The 21,632-nt window shown below is 42.3% G+C and overlaps 1 protein-coding gene across 2 annotated transcripts in view; it reads right to left on the reverse strand.

Moving 5' to 3' along the window:
* SH3RF3 (SH3 domain containing ring finger 3) overlaps positions 1–21,632 on the reverse strand; it is a 257,517-nt gene that overhangs the window by 68,500 nt on the left and 167,385 nt on the right. For both annotated transcript variants that reach the window (XM_065059761.1, XM_065059769.1), the window contains exon 3: positions 20,089–20,184. In XM_065059761.1, coding sequence (XP_064915833.1) covers positions 20,089–20,184 — 96 coding nt within the window. The remainder of the gene's footprint in view (positions 1–20,088; positions 20,185–21,632) is intronic.

Below are 21,632 nucleotides of genomic sequence, written 5' to 3' on the forward strand. Positions count from 1 at the left end.
CATATGGGCAAGAAAGATACAAATATTAACCTGCCTCAGTTGGGACTTCTCCACTGCCAAAATTATTATTTTATTAGTCTCTAGATAAACCCGATTTTTTTCTGCAGAATGCGTTATGGTGACTTTCTCCCCATGTTGCACATGCTTGCACACACTCACACACACGGACACACACACCCCAGCTCACCCTAGTTCCTGATACCGTGTTTAAAAGGGACTACGTGTAAATTGTTTGAACATATTCCTCTGTTAAGGATGAGGGGATACAGGAGAGAACATGTCATCTGCACTGACTATCGCCATATGGGACTAAATATGCCCTGTGTATCCTAGTGTGATTTAATGAACTATATTTTCAACGGGCAGAGTTATACACCTACTTACACACCCCAGCTAGGATGAAAAGCGAGGTAAAAGCTACTTCTTGTCCAGTGTGGGTCATAATTAATTCTAGTTTTAGTCCAAATAACAAAATATCACTATGGAACTTGTTATTATGGAACAAGATAGAAGCATGAGAAATTTAGGTCACATTTAAATAATTAACCTTCACTGCATCTCGCCTGACAAATAGGCCAGTGCATTTACTGATCCATGGTAGTGGCAAAGTTGTCCTAGCCCTGTTCAGAACTCCAAGAGACACCTTAAGTGGTCACCACAGCAGCTCCTGGGTTGCTGCTGTGATGTGATTGATGGTGATGTCTTCTGTAAGTCTTATTCTGCTATTGAATACTCTTACCTTTCTCCTCATTTAGGTCGGGGTAATGGGTTCATTTCTGACTGATATCTGACATATCAAAGACAGCACCTTGCTCCGTTTCTGGTTTAGCAACATACTTAAGCACATACTTGATACTATGCAGAGATGGAAGTGTCACTAATGGGACTAAACTGCTATTCTTTCCTGAATAAGGAAGGATTGCTTCAATTCTCAGTTTTATACACGTGCCTAAGTATTTTGTTAAACTGGAGCCAGTTTGAACTAGAAAGTACAGTTTATTAACACTTTCAGGAAAATAATACTTCATTTGCTATGTAAGCTTTTTTTCTGTCTTTATGGAAAGTATTAGCTAAAGGATGATGCTGTTCAAATACAGGTATAAGATCGGAAATATGTTAGTTCAGGCCCCTTTTGAAAGTGAAAAGTTGCAAAGCCCCACAAATCAATGCGTACCTAGTGAAAAAGAACAAACTGTTAAGGAAAAATATTATGCTCAAGATTTTGGAAAGGAACCACTGAGCAGAGCAGAAAGGAAAATTAAAATTATTAGTAAGACTGCTTCACAATGTTCCCCTGAAAGACCAAAAACATTTTCACCTAGGGACTGCTAATTCTTTTACTTTACAGTTCATAAATATTGAGAAGATCATGAAACATCCGTATTTCATGCCTTGCAGAAACTTTGGTAACTTGGAGTTCCATAGCTGATTTTGTGATTAGAACAAACAGTCTGAATTTATTACTGTGTTTTCGCTTCAGAGTAGTTACTTTCAGGAAATATTAAGTTCTTATGCCCTCATTAAATTAGTTTCGCTAGTATTATGATTTATGTTCTGAAGCACAGCGAAGTTATTAAGTAAGGGCATAACTATATAAGAGTCTCTTGTCTCTGCTAGGTTCCCTGAGAGGATGGCATCTGTGAAAGCATTTTCATCCCCCAAAAGCAGCATTTCAGAATGCTAAGGCAGCTCTTCTTTACTGTTATATTTACTGGTAAATGCAGGATACAACCTTTCTGCTGCTGTAGCCAAGTAGCAAAATGATCCTTTGACTCAAATGGGCGTTAGGAGAAAGTACATAATACTCTACCTGATACTTTATGTGTTCATTAGGGAAGTTAGTACATTGGATGCACAGCAGTTCCAAGGACTTACTAATGGGATATTAACAGACAAAATTGTTCCAAAGGCTATTCAACCAAGTCATGTTGAATGCATCTATAGATTTAATCTTTCACATGTTTTGTAAATTCAGATTTTGAAATGCTTAAAGAAAGTCTCCCAAGTGCTCCATGGACAGTTTAAATTAATAGGACAGAAGCTACAAAATCCTATCTCAATTATTCATTTAGGCACCATCTTCTAATGAAGAATCATTAATAAAGCACAGTTCAAGAGAAAGTATTATAGCTGAACCAAAACATTATTTAAAGTTTTTGTGTTAATCTCTAACAATCCACTGTTGCCTTTTCTAATTTATTGCCAGAGAGGGACAAGCAAATGTGGAACAGATTTTCTGCAAGTGGTTTATCCATCATGGAAGATAGATTTCTGACAACCCACATTGTGATTGAGAGCAGAGTAAGAAGTGCAGTACATGCACTGGCTCTAACACATTCACACGGCACGATAGCTGCAGAAATAGTTTGTTAGGACACATCTCAAACTTCAAGTGTTCTGTTCCTCCCATCACAGGCTGAGGAATATGTCTCGTTGTCTTTTCCAAAAGCCCACTAAATATGTTTGCATGTTCTCATGGAATGAAGTCCCTAAAACCATACAGCAGACCCCTTCTTAATAAGGGTCATACATGTACACAGTTATGTATAGTCCGGAAAAAGCAAGCCAGTCATTTTGGTCTACAACATGGTTCTTTGAAAGGCAGCAGTACTTAGCACTCAATTTCCCTGTCTTACAAGATCTTTCTCATTTAGCAGCGATGTCACTTACAACACGCTGAGAGGCCAAAGGAATGTAGCATATTAGAACAGCATGTGCTTGGACGAGCATGTCATCATGATCTTGCAGAATGAAAATAAATGATGCGTGCAGCAGAAGTAAACACTAAGCCTTGGGTGGTGATCTGGGAATTTTTTCTTTCCCTTTTTTTCCAAACAGTTTTAAGACGGAAAATGGTTCTCAGTGATGGAGAACAAACACATGGCTTAGTGAATCCCAGGAAAATGTGCAGTCTGCTGCAAAATCTGCTCAGGAACCAAAGTGCAGCAAGTAGCCGTATGGAAACCAATGTTCAAATTGCTGAGAAGAAAGAAAACTAAATGCAATGGCATTAAAAATAGATTAAGTCACAAAAAAAGAAGCATGTTTTTTGCACCCCTCTTCATTTCCTGAAACAATTCTTGCTGTCTAGCCTCCAGCTCCAAGTATGAGGACTATATTATTCTGTTCTGTCGTCTCTGAACCTCAGATCTGCTGTGTGTCTTCAGTGTGCCTGAGGATTTCCTTCTCTTTTCTTCCTATATGTCCTCTGTGGACATCCCTTGTCATAATGATATGCTCATGACTATGCCAAAGCTCCTTTGAAAGCAAGAAATGTAACCAAATACAGCTTTATTCAACATCATAAAGAGTGGGAGAATTCAGCCTATTTTTACTTATAAATTATTCAGAAAGCTAAATAAAAAAGTGCAGTCATGAATTCATGGGCTTGATCCTAATTCCTTTGAAGTCAGTGGCAAAACTCCAGCTGCCTTCAACAGTGGAAGGACTGGTGCCCATCTGGCACCAGTTTCAGTACCAGAAAAGTCCCTGTTGGAACGTGCAAGGAGTTTACTGAAAAACTATTTTTTCGTTAAAAAATTAAACTCATTGGAACTGAAGTACTTCCCAGGAACATGCTGGTTTTGACAAGACATCTGTCAGGAAACTGTTTCTCAGATGATGATTCTCAGATAAGAAACATAGAAATGACCTAGGGTGCAGGGGTTTGGGAGCTCACCTGGGTACCCGGGCTCCTGGCTCAAAGTCCATGCATTGAGAAACAGCCATGGGGGACCCAAAACAACACTGCTCCTTTCCTTGTAGAAAGCCATCAGCTTTCTGGCTACGCTGAGTCTCCGTCACTCTTGTTCTTGTTAAATGGAAAATGTTTGTGACTCTGTCTCTGAGTTCAGGTGCTCACTTGCACAACAGAAGATGCTGGTGCTGACAGGAGAAGTCTAAGCAGCCTTACGCTGGGCAGCTGGACAGGAGACCAAGGTAGACTCAGGAGGCTTTCAAAAGCAGTTCAGATGTTGTCCTCATTCCTCACTGACACCTGGCAGCTGTACGAGCCCTTTACTGCTGCTACCAGTTACTGCAAGGAAGAGAACTTCTTTGAAGCAGCTTTGTTCTGGAATCTAGAAACCCCTTCACTTGCAGAAACTTTTGCTTTGAGCCAGTTGTAGCTCAAAAATTCAGCATGGGTTAGAAAACATAATGCAGTTCCTGGAGCAGAGCTGTGTGGATCACAAGTGATCACTAAGCAAAACCTGCAGAGAATATGTGCCTTAAAAAGAGCCAAGCCTTGTGTTTTCAGAGTTTTCTGGTAACCTTCTACCTCCTTCCTTAATGTTCCACAAGGCTTCCAGTGCTACTGTTTACATGAGTATACCTATAACATTTTGAATTAACTGAAAATTGATAGTCAAATACCACCAACTAAGGCAGAGGATCTCTTCGGAGTCAATGCACACATCACGCCTGGGAGTCTCAAAGCAAACAGCTTCCAAACTACAGTGTGTGACCCCAAGTCATTATAAACGGGATTGTGAACCAGACAATATCATGGTCATGTTCTTGCGCAGATCATTGTCTTTTTGATTATGCCACTGTGCACACATGCTACCAGACATGACTCATGACCTTTTGCTTGTTATCTGAGTTTTGTTCCTGGAGATGTTCTCAAAAATACTGTTTTTGTAATGTCCAGGGTTTTGTGAAGGAAGCAACAATACTTCATCTTTCTTTTCAGGAAAGCACTTGCTTCCAGCTTAATGTGATAAAGGAAAAGGATGAAAGAAACAAAAAAATTATATTTGCTAAAGCCCCTGCTGAATTTGATAACAAAAGTGTTCTGGTGGACAATGAGAAAAAGGCCTACAAACACCTCACATCATCAATGTTATCTGCAGAAAGCGTGAAGTTGGATAAATCTGTGAAGCTCTTTGGAAACTCTTGGCATCACAAAGAGCACATGGGAAAGCCCAAGTCATTTTTCAAGCACTGCAAGGCTTTGCCTACACTGAGCAAGCAAAGAGTCTTTGTTGAAGTGATTTACAACCTTATGTGGAATAAGAAATCTCATGCAATTGGGGAAAATTAAGTTTTATGTGCTGCAACTGAAGTTTACCTGTGGGGAATTGCACACAAATAAATGTACTGCTGTCTCTATCTCTGATAAAGCAGTGAAATGAAGAATGAAAGCAAATGCCAAGAAAATGTTTTGGTTCAATTGCTTGTAAAAGGAATGAAGGTATACACATTTCAAGCAGACATTAGTGCTAAAGGGTTCTGATAAACAGCCTTTGCCCTTTGTGTGCTATATATAGGAGACATTTTTGACTACGTATTCTTCTGGCTGCTGCTTCCCAGATATGAGACAGAGAAGGATTGCTGGATGTGGTGCAGGGAATTTGCAACAGAGTAATGTCCCATAGGGCTGTATAGTTAGATATTGTGTGCTTGGAGCTCCTGCTACAGCTGGTGTCAAAGCAGGGTTGCTGGTTGCGGTGCAGAGTTGCAGCACCAGCTCCAGGGTCAAACTGTGTCATTCACTGGGAGCAGCCAACATAGAAGGATATCAGTCATGGAACCATGAAAGCTGCTGTGTCACTGGAGAGCCATGTCCAGGCTTTGGGTTCACTATATGCCAGTTGGGGTTAAAATATGGGTCAGGACATGATGTGCTGTTGTTTCACCCAAGTGCTGAATGGCTCCCCAGAGGGACAGTTCTGAGATGTTTCTCTGAAATGGGAGATGAACTACATGTGTTTGAGACAGGCAGCTGCACACCAGGACACATGGATTGTCCTTGTGACAAGGAGACAGGCTGCCTCATCTATGCACATGGATGAAAAAAGAAGAGTTGTTCTGAGAAAGACATAACTTGCCAGCCCAAGTTTGTGTCTTGTAGCTGCCCTATCCTGTGGCTACTACAGTGTAAACTCTGCTTTACATGCACATTTAAAGTGCCTCCTTCCCACATGGATGTGCTCATGCGTGATAGAACAGTACAGCTCCTTTCACTCAGTTGGAGCACAACTTTGCATCCTACTTCCCTCTATGCAGTCACCAATTATTTTTAAACAATTTTCACATGAAGGTGTCTTACCTTGGAGACCCTTCCACTTCTGTCATATCTGGTAAAAGGTGGATAACAGATTGGATGGCATTAGGAAGCAGTGGCTGTTGCACACGTCATAATCACACACATCTTATTTGGGTAGGAAGCCTGACCAGTAACTAAAGGCTCTGAAAGCCGGTCTGTTAAGACACAAAAAATGCGTTTTCTGTGGTATATGATGATGTAATTGGGTTCACAACCCTCCCTTCTCGTCTCGTGGAATAAAAATCTGACAAGACTGAACTGTGACGAATTCCCTTGACTCCACAAATTCTTGACTGAAAATGGCAGCATTCAGCCTCGCACTCACGGCGTGACTGAGTGCCCCTCGCCTGAAGGAACCATTTGCAGCCTTGTTTGGAGAATCTGAGATGTTAAAATATGATTGGGTACAAGGCCAAGGTCAGCGTCAGTTGTCTCTCCACTGACTTGCCAACAGCTGCAGCCAAGGGGTTCGTTGAACTTTCTGGCTATCAAACTAGAAAATGCTATTTGTTCAACTTCCTGGGTTTGATTTCTGGTTTAGGGTAAAGGACACGTACCCAACGCTGTTGATTCATCCAGTGAAGCAGCTCGTACTCTTCCCACTTGTATGCTCATCTAAAGCTGGATTCATGATCTGGTTGCTGTCAAAGCCTGCTCTGCCGCGGGTGTCTCTGCTAGATAAGAGGTGTGCCACTTCTTCAGCGCCAATGAGCAGATCTCTTAGGATGCTCAGGCACATGTGTCACATTACTGCAATAAAGTGTGATGATTGCTGGCATTAGTCACTTTTATGACATCCATATGCAAATGCTGTTTATGTTAGTATGCTACAACTGGAAGGAATTTGGAAAACCACTGCTCTAGGCCATGCTGTTTGAGTTCTGAGATGGCAAAATTAATGGGCTAGCAAAAAATCTGCACAGTAGGAAATCTTTCTGAAAGTGCAGAACACAGTTGTTTAGTTTTTGTTTGTTTTTGTTTTTCATTTGTGGAATTACTCAAGCTCAAATATTTTCCTAACACATTGTTTTCTGAAAATGGACTACCCTCAGTTGCACCTACATTCGCCAGGCAGAGAAACAAGTTGTCCCAAGGAAACTGAATTTTTGCAAACTGCGCCTGCACCACACGATGCAGTCATGTGGAGACATTAGTTAATACTTTTATTATTTTTGCCATTAAATGCTGAAGAACTCCCACCATGAACCAGAACTCTATTGTCAGAAGTATTACATAAACGCAGAGCAACAAGACAGCTCTTGGCCCAAAGAAAGTACAATTTAAGATGAGGACAAGAGACAATATATGGATATAAATATATAGTCTTATCAGCAAGATGGACAAAGGATTTTGCAAGCCATAAATCTTTTGCAGGCATCAGAGTCAGAAACAATTTTAGAGAGGGGTCTGAAGGAGCAATGCTAATGCAGCTGTCCAGATGTTTTTGAAGCATTGGTCACAACAGGGAAGAACAGAGCAATATGGAATAAAATTAAAGTTTGAAAAAACTGAAATAGTGATTGGCAGTGTTGTCTGATCAAAAAACAGAGGTTGATCTTTCAACAGTAAATAAAAGATGATAGGTAGAGAGAGAAATGAGTAATCACAGTTTTACAGGTAAAGGCAAGTTTTATGTTCTCTACAGGATAGAAAAGAGCTTCAGAGAAAAAGAAAGAAGTGGCAGCTGATGAGCACTCTGGATGGTTATGAACGAGGCAGGTCTGCATTTGTTAAGGATATGAGATGATGAGAGTTTGATTTTTGTGAATACTCAGCAACCAAGTTGGTCTAGGACTGACAGCCACATGTATCAATGGAACCAGGATGTAACTCCCATCGACAGTATCTTCACTACTTGCCATGCACACTGATCCCTCTTTAACCAAGGTCCAAATGGAAACAGTGACACACACACAGCTCCGACTGTGTGCTGCACCAAAACCTCAGGTTTGTGTTGAGTTAGCGTTGCTCTATGCAAAAGCAGACAGATGTGTTGCTGGGGTGGTGTGGAGCTGCCTTTGCTATGGCCTTGAACTCAGCCCTCAGGAGTGCTCTTGTGCAATCAAGGACCTCAATACAACTAAACCCAGGTTGTAACACCTCTAGGTGGTGCATCTCTATAACCCTCCTTCCACCCCAATAATTCACATATTGAGTGAGAGGAAAAACAGGCCAACAAATCAATACAACTACACTTTTCTCTCCTGAGCAATGCACCTATGGAAGGAAAAGGCTTTGGCTGGGAATGAACAACTATTAGACCTGCATCAGGCAGAGAAGATGTCGGGGCCATTATTTTGGCCCTCAGAGGGAAGCCACACAGTCCTTCCTCCTGTGCTAAGAAAAGAAAAAGGACAAAAGAGGAAAACATGCCTCTAAATTCCTTATGCTGGTGCTGATGTAAAAGCAGATCAGAGAAAAGGAATCAAGGAGATCGCCATCAAGAAACATGCCACTGAGCTTTACTTTCCCCCCACCATGAACAGACGCAGGGCTTGAACCAGGAGCACTCTCTCTTCTTCTGCAGTGTTGTTTTCTTCTTGAGAAACAATAACACAAGGCTCAGTGCTGTCCCCTTAGCCACAGAGTAAGAGGACAATATATCCAGCATGAATCCACCACTGGCGCCTCTCCTGCTTTGTCCCAAGGTTTCCAGAAAAATTCTGTTATGGAAAAATTCTATTATGGAAACCTCTCTCATGAAATTTCCTGTCAATTTTATTCAATTGTGTCTAAACAGATCAGAAGACTTCAAAGTCAGATTTAGAGCAGGATACTCCCTCCAGCCTTACTTAAACTGAGGCTAATATTATTAACCTCATTTATGAAGTACCTAGTGCTGCTTTGTCATAACATTATAACTTAATAAAATAATTGGATAAATTGAGGGACAACCAGGAGGTAGAGGAGGTTGCTTGCACAAAAACCAGTGTTCCTCGCCTCACCAATTTGATGTGATGGCTTAGAGCACAGTTCAATGACAGCCTCACATGGAGAGCATCTGTGGGTGAGGGAGGCTGCCCTGGTCATGTTTTCCTGCAGTGAGTGTGAGATGCCACATGTTCTCCTGTCCCATCTTCCCACTTTCTGCCCTGTATCAGCATGGATGTTCACATGGCTATGCAGTAAATGGTGTGATGGAACAGATATGACTGCAAGGTGAAAGAGCAATGACAAATTAGTATCCTTCAACAGGGTGAGTTCCTTGATCCATCTCAGCATGCAGCCACATGTCTGGTAGTCCTGGAACAGGGAAGGCAGGAGGAAAGTGTTACCACAGATGGGGCAGAAGCAGGACAATCCCTTTGGCATCAGTCCTTGTTCTTGTCAGAATCACACCCGAAAATGGCACAGCAGAACAAAAAATAAACAATGGTTGATCTACTTTGAAAAGAAAGTAAGCAAAATGAGGAACTTGTATTTATTTTCTTCTACAAGGTAGACTAAACACAAAGAAGTGAGTTTCTAAGAATCCTGTGTATTCTAGAGAAAATCTGGAAAAGATAGAGATCCCCAAATTAATTTTAACTATCCCCCTCTGTTTCTGATTTTTGTTTTTAATTTGCTTGTACTGATTCCTCCTCTAGTCTTTTGAACTTGGTTTTCTCAATGTTCAACTCCAACACCTAACTAAATGCTAGGGAATTGGACACTTAAGTCAAACATCTGGTTTGGCATAGCTAATGACATTTTTAGACTAAAAATCAACTTCACATGTTATTTTTTGTTGTTTGAAACATGCATTCAGCACATGCATGCACTCCAGGGTCTCTTTGTGCCTAGAATAAAGACAGTTTGACCCTTCCAGAAGCTGTCACAATAAGTAGAAAAGAGGTAAAACCATTTCATAGCTTCATCCTTTCAGGAAGCTATTATTCTTGAAACTACTACTCTTTGAAAGCTTAAAGGATCAAACTTAACCCCATTTTGTGACTCTTCACCATGGCAGAATAATATTTATGTCACATGCTGTCTTCTGAAAACAGAGACCAGAGGGGGATATAACAGCCAACCCCTTGCAAGCCATTTACAGTGTCACTGATATCAACTACGCGTCCTGTCCCTCTGATGGAAGTCATCCCACCCACCACAGGCACAGCAAAGGGTAATGTGCACTTCCACCTCCTGCAGGTCCTTTCGCAGGCTGGGATTTTAATACCGGACTCACTTTTCTTTGGCACTCCCAGCACCAGTGCCATGGCTGGCAGATGAAAAGATTTTGCCCTCTGCTTGGAGCCTGTGGCCAACAACAAAGGTGCAGAGAAGACAACCAGTTTGGCAGAGGTATCTCCCAAAATTCTTACACCCTCCCTCTGTGCTGTATTGGGATTGAATATCTCCACTCTGAGAGTTTTATGGCACCAGGAAACCTCTCCAGGAAGGAACATAATTAAGACGTGCAACATACACTAAGTAGGAAAAAAAAAGGAAGAATGCCTGTGTGAGAAGTAATGAAATTCTCTAGGATTTTATTTTTAATTAACTGCTAGAAAAATCATGTAACTGTTGACATATACCTTCTTAATATATATTCATGCATTAGCTCTAGGTAAGTGAGACTGAAAGCTACTTTCTTTTCAAAAGGAAAAAGATCCCAGGAATTCAGCACTGCTGAAGCAATCTTTAGAAGCTGTCAGAGGTGATCAATGGCTGGAAAAGACAAAAGCCCTGTTCTTGTGCCTCCTCTAGAGAGAGCCGATTACTGATGATGTGCTCTAGAGCCTCCCCAGGGCCCCAGGATAGCAGGTATGTTCAATGGGGAATGCTAATTTCTAGTCCCTGGAAACCTGTGCTGTTGCTGAGACGTTTCACTGCAATGGTTGTGTGTTATGAGGATGCTGAGCATCGCTGGGAAGTTCAAAACATTTGCTGCCAATTGCAGAGCTAAATGGTAGCCCTAAGTAATGTGCTAACTATTTAGTTGGTCCTTCTGAATAGATACAAGGCCAAATGGAGTGATGCTTTGCCTGAGGTATGTTTCCACTTGAAACATTGCAAGGCTGCATGAACATCTACCTTTTTTGTGTGTGGAAGAGATATCCTTAACACCCGTGGCAGACCTCAGCTATCCCAGGAGCAGAATAAGGAAGCAATAGATAGTGAAGGCTAAACCTACACCTCCCCAAGATTTGCTGTCCATGTGTCTCAGCGCTGTCAAAAGCTTATTAATTCAGGGCACCTTGTTGCTTCTGAAAGACGCAGAAGTTTAAAGATTCCCTAGTAAAAGCAGAACAAACAGTGATAGGTATATGACAGACAGGTACTTTTGGAAATTGATAATTATTGCTTATAGGATCAAGGAACTGACTTCAATGTAAATACTCTTTGCTGGCAAAATGGCAGGTGTTACGAGCAACGAGCACTGTGGGCTCACCCTTTGACAGCATGCAGAGCACAGACTCACAGCCTGAGCAACCACAGAAGAAGAGGAGCAGTTCCCCCTCCCACTGGAGGGGCAGCCCTGCCTTCCCCTCCTAACTGATGGAGAGAAACAAGCTCTTCTATAAGTAGGCTCATCTGAGATGTCTCCATTAAGCAGCAATGCCTATTTCTCTCCCTGTGAACACCTGTTTTTCTCTGTCAACTGTAAAGGGGAATCCAGACAATTAGCTCAGATGTAGAGATCTGCCTGCTCTTGGTCAGATGAACCGTTCCCAGAGACCCATATGGTTTCACAAAGGATTTGGAAGAGTATCTCCCAGTTTAAAAATGCTACTGGAGGCAAAAGTGCTGTTCTGTTGCTGGTCCTGCTTCTTGGTGTGACTCGCCAATATGACTGCACTTCAGCAGACGTCTCACCATCCAACATAAAATTTAGAAGTGTAAAAGAGGGAGTGGAAAAATGGATGAAAGGACAGTAAAGAGAAAGAAAACACTAAAATGAAGGAAAACGTCGAGTAGGACACAACAGTTTGTCAAGAAGTTTTGTTCTCTCTGTTCAGGGAAGTTGGGAGTCATCCCTAGTGCTTGTTTTATAACAAAAAACAACACTGGAGCCATAACAGAAGAACATCAAATTTGAGGCAGAAATGAAAACAGCGCAGAAATAACAGGAAAGAGACAGAATTCTACCCAGGACCAGAAAACACGTACTCAAGCACAAGCATAACTCAGGAGAGCTGGAGGCAAAGGGAAGGGCTGGTGGCAGCACTGGGTGCCAATAGCACAGGGCAGAGCAGCACACACAAAACGCAGCAGGCGAGACCCTGGACAGTTTGCACTGGGAAGGATGACAAGTGGGATTTTGCAGAGGAAGTGCTGGAAGTCCTTGAGTGAACTGTGGCTAGAGATCAAAGCCTTCTTAACAGGCCAAGAGCAAAAGTCAGTCCGTCTTACCTATGTACCTAACTTGTACTTCAATCTTTTGGCACCCAGGAGGCAGTGCTTCAAAAATGTCCCATGCATATATGAAAATAATCAATATGTTTTTGAAAGACTCATGAAATGGTCTCATTTGCCAAGGTTGTGTGCTTAAGTTGGCTGAGCTGGAAACCTTCTATAAATACCCTCAGAGAGTTATTTTTACAAAATAAAATCTAGGAAATTCAGATGTTACTCATCATGGGGGTGGGTGGAGAAAGTATTCCTGAATGTGACAGCTGGCCAATTTCTCGTTTAACAGTCCCTGAAAGAGTAAGAGGTGATAACAATTTGAATGTGGTTTTGATTAATAGAAAGATCGGTCATAACACATAAACCCAAATAACTTAATTATGAGTTCATTCCTGTTAAAGCAGGCAGGAGGGCAAGCAAGAGAAGACCTGTAACTAAAACTGTCAGTTCCCAAAAGGCAAATTTTCACAACTTACAGTTATGTCTAAATTTATGTGCTGGGTCTCACTGCGGCTCACCACAGGTCTCATGACTGTCTGGGCTGGAGGATGACTCAAATGTGACAGCACTCCCACCTATCTCTCTATGTAGGCTTCCCCTCTGTGGCACCCACCCGAGATGAACTTTGGAGGAACGTGTTTTCCGATGCAGAAACCAGAAAGCAATCGTGCAATGACTTGTCCAGACATAGCCCGAGGGGTGTGAGTGGTTAAAAAAGGTCTACCGAGTTGAGGAGCTCTGCTAATCTAATGTGGGGGGAAACCCGGCATCAAAGTCAAAAGGTGACAATGCAGCTCGATTTTGTATCCTGAAGATGGAGGAAAGTCTTATAGACTCTGCATGAGTGAAAGCCTCATGAAGGATGCTAGAAATTAACAGAAAACTTAAAAGAAATTACTCAAAAATTTTTAACAGAAGATTTTTACCTAAAGTCATGCTAATTTACATTTTACATAGGAAACTGAATCAGAGCAAAAGGTTCTTTATTTATATAAGCAAAAGGGAAAATAAGAAATTGAGCTGTTATTCAGAAAAGATGGGTCTCAGTTGAAAAAGAATGAGTATATATGTAATTTACACATATAATTCTATATTATATTATTCTATATTATTCTACACTGTATATTCAATCTTCTTTTCTTTTCTGATTGCTAATACTCTTAGTTTTCCTGACTCACATCATAGTTATTTGAAGTCCTTTAAATTATTTTACTTTGTATGTGTGTAACAGCACTTTAAATCAATAAGTTTTACTCATGGATTGATGTGAAAGTAGAAGTAGGTGTTCTTACTGAGGTCCCTCTTGCAGCCTGCAACGCTAATTCTGCATATTTTAGTTTGAATGTGAAACATGGGAACTGCATTTTGTACTCCATTCACGTAGAAATCTGATCCCAAAAAGTATCTTGGAATGTTCTACCATATTCTATGCAAGAGAAAAATGAGTAGGATCAACTTTTTAGAAACTATGAAGGTTCAGGAATGAAAGTCTTAAAACAATGTAATTACAAAGTTGGAAAATGCATATCAATAAAGCTTTTCAACAGAAATTAGCTAAGCACCTCGTAACCTCGTAGAACTTAGATTATTGTCAGCTTTACAAGGTTCTTATTCCATTTTTATCTGACACACAAAAGGAGAGAGAACAGAAAAAAATCAATTCTGATGTTAATGGGTATAATTCTTAACTCATTAGTGTTACACCTACTTACTACTGGGATGAATTCACTCCTCTGAGATTTAGTAAGTCAGCTTTTCTAAAATCATCTGCATTCATTTCCTTCTACCCACCTTTCAAAAGCCTCCTTTTTGATTAGCATTAAATGATTCTGGCACAGCTAAAACGAACCATTTTGACAGTCCGTAAAAACAGAGATCGTATGTGCTTTTTGGAAAGGGCACCAAACAAACGTTACTATCTTATTATTGTCTAACGCTCCTTTTTTTTTGGAAGGATTTCATAAAGGCTACTCTGAAAGGTGCAGAGTGTGCTGCTGCAAAGACCACACATACATAAATGATGGGTCAGATATTAAGGTTGAATTATGAGAGTCCCATAGAAGTCCATCCGTCCTGCAGCTCAAGGGAGGTACCAAACAGATTGAGAAGTGAGAAAACACAGCTAAGAAGTGGATAGGGCAACAATTATTTGTTGTTGTTATTGAAAATGGTCAAAATGTCTATTAGAGCTATGAATGCACAGATGCACACATCCGAGTTTTCAAGAATATGTCTGTGATGGCTGCCTCTGGGGACACCAGGATATTCAGAAACAGCTAAGCTGGTAGCCTGTAGATAGAGAAAAAACAAAACCAAAAACCAAAACACCAACCCAACACAAAAACAATAAAACCAAGCCAACCAAACAAAAAACCCACAGTAAATGAAAGCAAGAAAGCAAGTAAGCAAGCGAGCAAGTAAGAAAGAAAGAAAGAAAGAAAGAGGAAGAAAGAAAATAAGATATCCCCCCAACAACCAACCAAACCCTAAACAAAAGAAAACCAAACCAAACAAACCAAAAAATCACAACCAACCAACCGGAAAAAAACAACCCAACCCAACCCAACCCAAATCTGCTATCCAGACTGAATACCAGACTGGTGGCCACACTGCCCGGAAGAATCCCAAAGCCAAGCAGGTCTATAGGCTGGGCTATGGGAAAGACTGCTCTCTTCACAGCAGTTCCCTGCATCCCCTATTGGAAACCTCCAAGTCTTCAGATTAACTGAACACACAGACACACACATACACCGAACTCTCAGCCATTTTCATGCATCTGCAGGTTAACCGAAGGTTACACTCAGTAAAATACACGGTTGCACAGTTAAGGGCAAATTCTGCTGGGAAGATGGGTCTCTGACACACCATTCAATGACCACAGCTGGGATCCTGGCAAATGTGCTCAGATTGCTCTGTATGGGTTAAGCTGTTTTAGGATGACTGGTGGGTAGATCCAGTGGTGCAGCACAAAATCATTAAATGTGGTGTTTTGCTCTGCAAAGCTAATTCTGGAATGAAAAATCATGGTTTTCTTTAATAAGTGCACTTGGCTTTGGAATTTTGTTTTGTTTTGGATGAACTCCTTTCAAACACTGAGTTGCAAGAATTCTTTTTTTTCCCCTGGCGTCTCCAGGGAGTCTTGTGGTTCTATGCTGCGGAGCGCTGAAACCATCAGCTCTGCCCATTCTCCTCCCTTTTTCTGCTAGATCTTCTTTCCATCTTTTTCTTTTTTTATTTTTTTTTTTTTGACTGCGAAGAACAGGAGAAGATCCCCATTACCTTGCTTCACTGCTCTGTAGAAAGAATTTTAGAAGTCCTAATATCACTTAATCACAGCTTTCAGTGCTCCTGCTGCCATAAAACATTATAACAATGGGCTGGCACTTCACCAATTGTAATTTGCTGATATTACAGTCACAGTAGTGCTCAACATAATTGTCTTGCTCTACCACTGAGTCGTAAGGCTTCTTGATCTCAGTCAATACTTCTTTGCACTGGGGTCTGTTGTCAGAAATTTTGGTCTAACAGCTCAGCTTTTTTGAATTTCCAGTTCCTGCCTATCTGAGCAGGATGCAACCTTCCAAATACTTGGCACACCATTGCCCCCAAATTCATTCCCAGATGCTTAAATCTATTGGGACACACTTTATTCTTCATTCTTCTCTATTTTACAGATAACAGCACACTTACAACTCCCAAACAGAGATAATAACAGCAGTTATTAAGAATGAAGGAGCGAGCTTGAAGACAGTAAAATAAATTTAGTTAGGACTTTGAATTCCCTGTAGGTCCAAAACTCCTCCCAGCAAGAATACAACTTCAAACCATACGGATTATTAACAAGATGTTTATTTCAGGAGAGAAGGCACCTTGAGAATCAGTTTGATTATGTTGTGTTTTTCTGTAGACAAATTAAAACATAAATTATCAGCCAAAATGACTTCTACTGGAGACGAAGGGCAGCAACAAAATAAGAAAAAAACAAACAAACAAAAAGTGCGACCGCTCCCTGACAGAACATATTGTGTGTGACTCATTCTGTAAAAGTCACCATTGTGAGCTGCAAATATTTATTCCTTATAAGATTGTTGCTTCTCTGAGGTTGGGAGAGAGATGACACTACAGAGGCAGCAAAAAGCCTCTCTGCAGAGAGCTGTCAGACACAGCAGGCATACAAGCACCCTCACTGGACACTTGTAGGGAATAAAGCATAAAATCCAGGCCACGTCACACTTATATGGCTCTACAGACAACCACACGTAATGCTGAGATACAGACATTCTAGAACACTGCAGGGAGCAGATATATATTGATGTCTTCGGAGAGCTTTTTGTGCCACTGCCACTAAACCATGTCTAAAAACCCGTCTAAATGCCTTTTAAACACCTCCAGGGATGGTGACTCCAATGCCTGACAACCCTTTCTGGGAAAAAATTTTTCCTAATATCCAATCTAAACCTTCCCTAGCATAACTTGAGGCCATTTCCTCTCATCCTGTCACCTGTTACTTGGGAGAAGAGACCAACCCCCTTCATGCTACAACCTCCTTTCAGGTGGTTGCAGAGAGCGATAAGGTCTCCCCTCAGCCTCCTTTTCTCCAGGCTAAACAGCCCCAGTTCCCTCAGCTGCTCCTCATCAGACTTGTGCTCCAGACCCCTCACCAGCTTCGTTGCCCTTCTCTGAACTCGCTCCAGCACCTCAGTGTGTTTCTTATGATGAGGAGCCAAAAACTGAACACAGGATTCAAGGTGCAGCCTCACCAGTGCTGAATACAGTGGCACAATCACTTATTTAGTCCTGCTGGCCACACTATTCCTGATACAAGCCAGGATGCTGTTGGTCTTTTCTGGCCACCCGGGCACACTGCTGGCTCATGTTCAACTGGCTGTCAATCAACACCCCCAGATCCCTCTCTGACAGGCAGCTTTCCAGCCGCTCTTCCCCAAGCCTGTAGCACTGCCTGGGGAGCCCAGAAAGATGCCTCAGGCTTTTACATGGGCCAGATGAGCCAAAGTGCTGGGAGGCCAGTGGGGTTCCTGATGAGGAATTCACTGGTGGCCTCAACAGAGTTGTGGTACACCCCTCTTTCCCACCCTCCGGTGGAATATATGTGAAAGCGCTTTGTAACAGAGCACTTACAAAAGCCTTTCTTACAAGCATCTGTGGGAAAGGTGTGGTAGTATATTGCCAGGATGAAGTCTCACAAAAGTGGGGCCACAACAAGGATTATATCCCCTGCTGTAGCTCTGGCATGATCAGCTCTAAGATCCTTGAGGTGACCAGCTTGTTTTCTAATACTCCGGCTGCTGTTAGTGAGGGTAAGAGCTCTTGTCTGGGCTGTGGGAGCAGCTAAGGACACTAGAATATGCCATTAGAGAGGGGTTCCGGGCTGGAATTTGCTCTATCTGGAGTGCAGGCCTTTGGATGCCATGCAAAATCCCACACACTTCAATTGATCAGCTCACACAAGTGCAAGGCTACTTTGAGAGTTAAGCTTTGCTTATTCTGCACATTTTGCCAAGATTCTGAAAACCACTTAATGGACTTGGACACACTGAAGGAGAGTTTTTAGATCCAAGTGCTACTTGTTTAATGGATTTATTTTATAAACATTGGCATTTAGATTTTCAAAACTTCTTTGGGATTTGGCCTGGTGATTCCTTTTAATTTTTAATGTAAAGTAACATCTGAAGCTGACAACAGCAGTATGATTGTATAACTCCAATAGTTGCATAAGCTCATCTCATATTCAGAACAAGGTCTCCATCCACTAGGACATGGATGAAATAGATGGCTGATGTTTCTGTCTGGAGGATCATTTCCCTTTGGCTTTACAAACCATGGCACAAATATGATGCCTGTGCGACCCAAGTATCTCATTTGAAAAGGCCTTTCAAGCCTCCAGATTTCAAATTTAGACAGATAAAAGATATGCATGTGTGTATATATGCAAATATATGCATAAGTGTATATAGTTGTATTTATTTTATATATGCATGTGTCTATGTATGTGCACACACACATTTCTCCATACGTTCTTATCCCCTGGTGCTGGCTAGCTGGCTGTTTGCATCTCTTTAGAAACTTCCAGCACTGCTGTTCTGACTCTGCACAGTGCTATCTCCTGCGCCTCTACGGCCACCCTGGACGTGCTAGTGCCTGGAGAACTTCAGTGAGACATCATTGCACATGTTCCCAACGGGATGTTCCCCTGAGGCTTCGAGCCCCTCACCCTGTGAGAGCAGTAATTAAGGAGAACAGATACCTAGGGGCTGGAGAGGGATGAGGGTGCTGTATAGTGTGCAGGCAGTGCAAGCACTTACAGCATGCAGGTGAAACTAGAGCTGGGGAAAGGTGGTGGGTTGCAACAGCGGCTGGCTGCGCAGAGTTCCCCAGTTCGCTCTTTCTGCAGCAAAGTTCAGGACAGTAACACCTCACTCCCCCGCAACAAGAAAGAGAAAGGACAAAGGATGAAATCTGGAAGAAACCCAGCTTTCTTATTTAAGCACAACAAACTGAAAATGTCTTACGTGTTCAGAATAGAAGAAAACTAGTCATTAACTTATTTGAGGCAGCTGTTTTCCCAATAATGGCTCCTACACATTCTGGTTTTAATATTATTGTTCTTGTCAACTGTGGGAACGCAATATATATTAATGATGGTTTATTCCAAATTGGTCATTGTCGGAGTTAATAATTAGGTAGTCAGGCACTAATTAGCTCTATTTTGTCTCAAATCATTAACTAAGAAATCTGGAGAAGTAATTTGGAAGGCAGGCATCAGAGCCACACACAATAGGGTGGGCTACACTGTGGGCACGAGAGACGCTTCACTCCAGAGAGCGGCACCAGTCTACGCCTGGGAGCACAGTCAGGGTGATACCGCTTTGAGTACGAGATGCAGAGTGGCAGCACCTTGAAAAAATACTTATGCATGTGATGCCTGTTGGTTCTTTGCACCTCTAGTTCACCCACAAAGGAGGAAAGCTCCTTGAAGGCACCACCTGGCATCTGGACAACAGAGTTTTTCCAGTGGGGCCACCATGGGCCACCACTGCTGGCTGCTGCTCTTCTCCTGAGTGGCATCCAGCTGGACTGACACCAGCAAGAAGGCAGGCAGCAGTGGGAAGAGGTGGCACAACTGGTCTTCTTGGAGGATGTGGAGACTCCGCATTCACTCTGAAATAAACCTTCCACAGAACTGACTGCAGGAAAGTCCTCAGGGCAAGGGTGGGTGCAGTGCACAGCGGATGAGGGACCCTGGGCACATGGGTGGAACTGCCCAAGCTCCTGCTGGGGCGGGAGCCCCCCTCCGAAGGTCTGTGCTTTCCGGGCATGGCTGAGCCTGCACCACTGCTCCCCACCTGACAGCAGCACCCACCTCTCCTCAGGTGCATGCAAGATGCCCCACCTGGAAATCATCCTCCCCTATTTTCCCTACATATCGTGGAGATTACACCAGAAATGCTACATGGAAAGCCTTCAACTGTACTTCAGGGCATATATTTTGCTGGCCACTTTAAACTGAATTGAATGTATCCTCACAGTGCCTTAGGGGTCTGCAACCAAAAAAAATTCCATTTTCAGTTATTCTTGTATTATTTGTTCTCACTTAATAACTCTAAAGGCTATCCTGCCTTTGTGGGCACAAAAAACACCTGCAAGATATCCAGAACAACAACCACCACCACCTGTTATGAACTTACCTCAACATAGAGGATAGGAAAAATGCCAATCTTGTCACCCAGCATTCCTTCTGCCCAGTTGTCATCTACCCTCCTGATGACCGTCAAAATTTCATCCTAAAATCAGAGATACACAAAATGCAAAATCAGATTTTTGTCAGTAGAACAATGACAGTTTTTAGTTATCCACATGACAGCTCAGGGAGAGCACACAGAGGAGGCCATAAGCCAGGTAAAAATGTTCCGAGTCCTGGTGCAGCAGCATCCTTGGCCCAGCAGCCCATCCCAGGCATCCCATCCAGAGTGCACTGAAGAACTTTGCAGACCTATGCAGCTGATGCTGGCTGCCAGCAGCTCCAAGGGTCTGGTCACAGCAGGTAAGAATAAGTAACCCCTGGCTTCATTGCAGGGACAGGGGGAATGTTTGACCCAGGAGGCCACCTCTAACCCAAAGGTGAAAACCTTCTAGCACAGAGCTGCCCCTGTCCATCTGAGAGGCCATTATGGTGTTTGGCTGCTCCAGAAGACAATTCAAAGGGAAGCACCAGTAGAGCACAGGTAGTTCTCAAAACACTTCCAACAAGAAGCATAAGGTATAGCAGGAGGTGCTCAGCAACCATCCTGCACTGCTGATGCACTGAATGTCAGTTTTCCTTTTTAAAAAAAAAAAAAAATTAGGAGGGAAAAGTGCAAAGCAGGTAAAAATACAATGATAACATAATAAAAAAGTTGCACCCAACTGCTAGATCAGCTTCAGTATAGATACAAGTTTGTGTTCTAAAACCAATGGCATTTTAATATTATATTTAATCTAAAGGATCTTAGATTTCAGCTGATGATGAACTTTTTTTGTGATTTTAAACCAGGAGATTAAGAAAAGTGCAGCTAATATCCATATTGCTCAAAGTTGCTCTTGATAAAGTTAAAACCTAGAACATAACAGTCACCACAAAAGCTCGAGTGAGTAGAACCAAGCCCTGAGTTTTCCCAGTATGAGATGCCCAACTTGTCATTGCATTTCTGCCACCACTTCCATCTGCTGGGGCTGTCACACCAAACCCAGCCTTGAGCCAGCAGAGCTACAAAGGCTGCAGAAGGCACCTCTCTCTGCGGGGCACCGCCTGGATGCCCAGATCTCCTATGGCCTGAGGACAGGAACGGGCTGAGAGAAGCTGTGAAGGGAAGTTTGCTGACAACATCCATTCCCTCATGGCGCCCAGTCTTTGTCCGTTCCTCTGCACAGATGTATAACAAAGAAGAAAACATCATCCTCCAGAAAACTGAGACTGGAGGCATTCAAGATCTGCCTGGACGCCTTCCTGTATAACCTCATCTAGGTGTTCCTTTCGAGGTCCCTTCCAATCCCTAACATTCTGTGATTCTGTGTGATTCAGTGAGTTCCCAGCCATTCTCACTTTATTTCCACCACTCACTCTAGGAAAATAAGACCTACATATGGTCTATCACCCTCCAAGTAACAAGCTATCCACGTTAACTGATCAGGCAAGGGAAGCTGTTTTTTTGCAGATACTTCTCATATAGAAAAAACCCCACAAATTCCTGAC

Source organism: Columba livia, chromosome 1 (genome assembly GCF_036013475.1).
Source record: "Columba livia isolate bColLiv1 breed racing homer chromosome 1, bColLiv1.pat.W.v2, whole genome shotgun sequence".
Classification (NCBI taxonomy): domain Eukaryota; kingdom Metazoa; phylum Chordata; class Aves; order Columbiformes; family Columbidae; genus Columba; species Columba livia.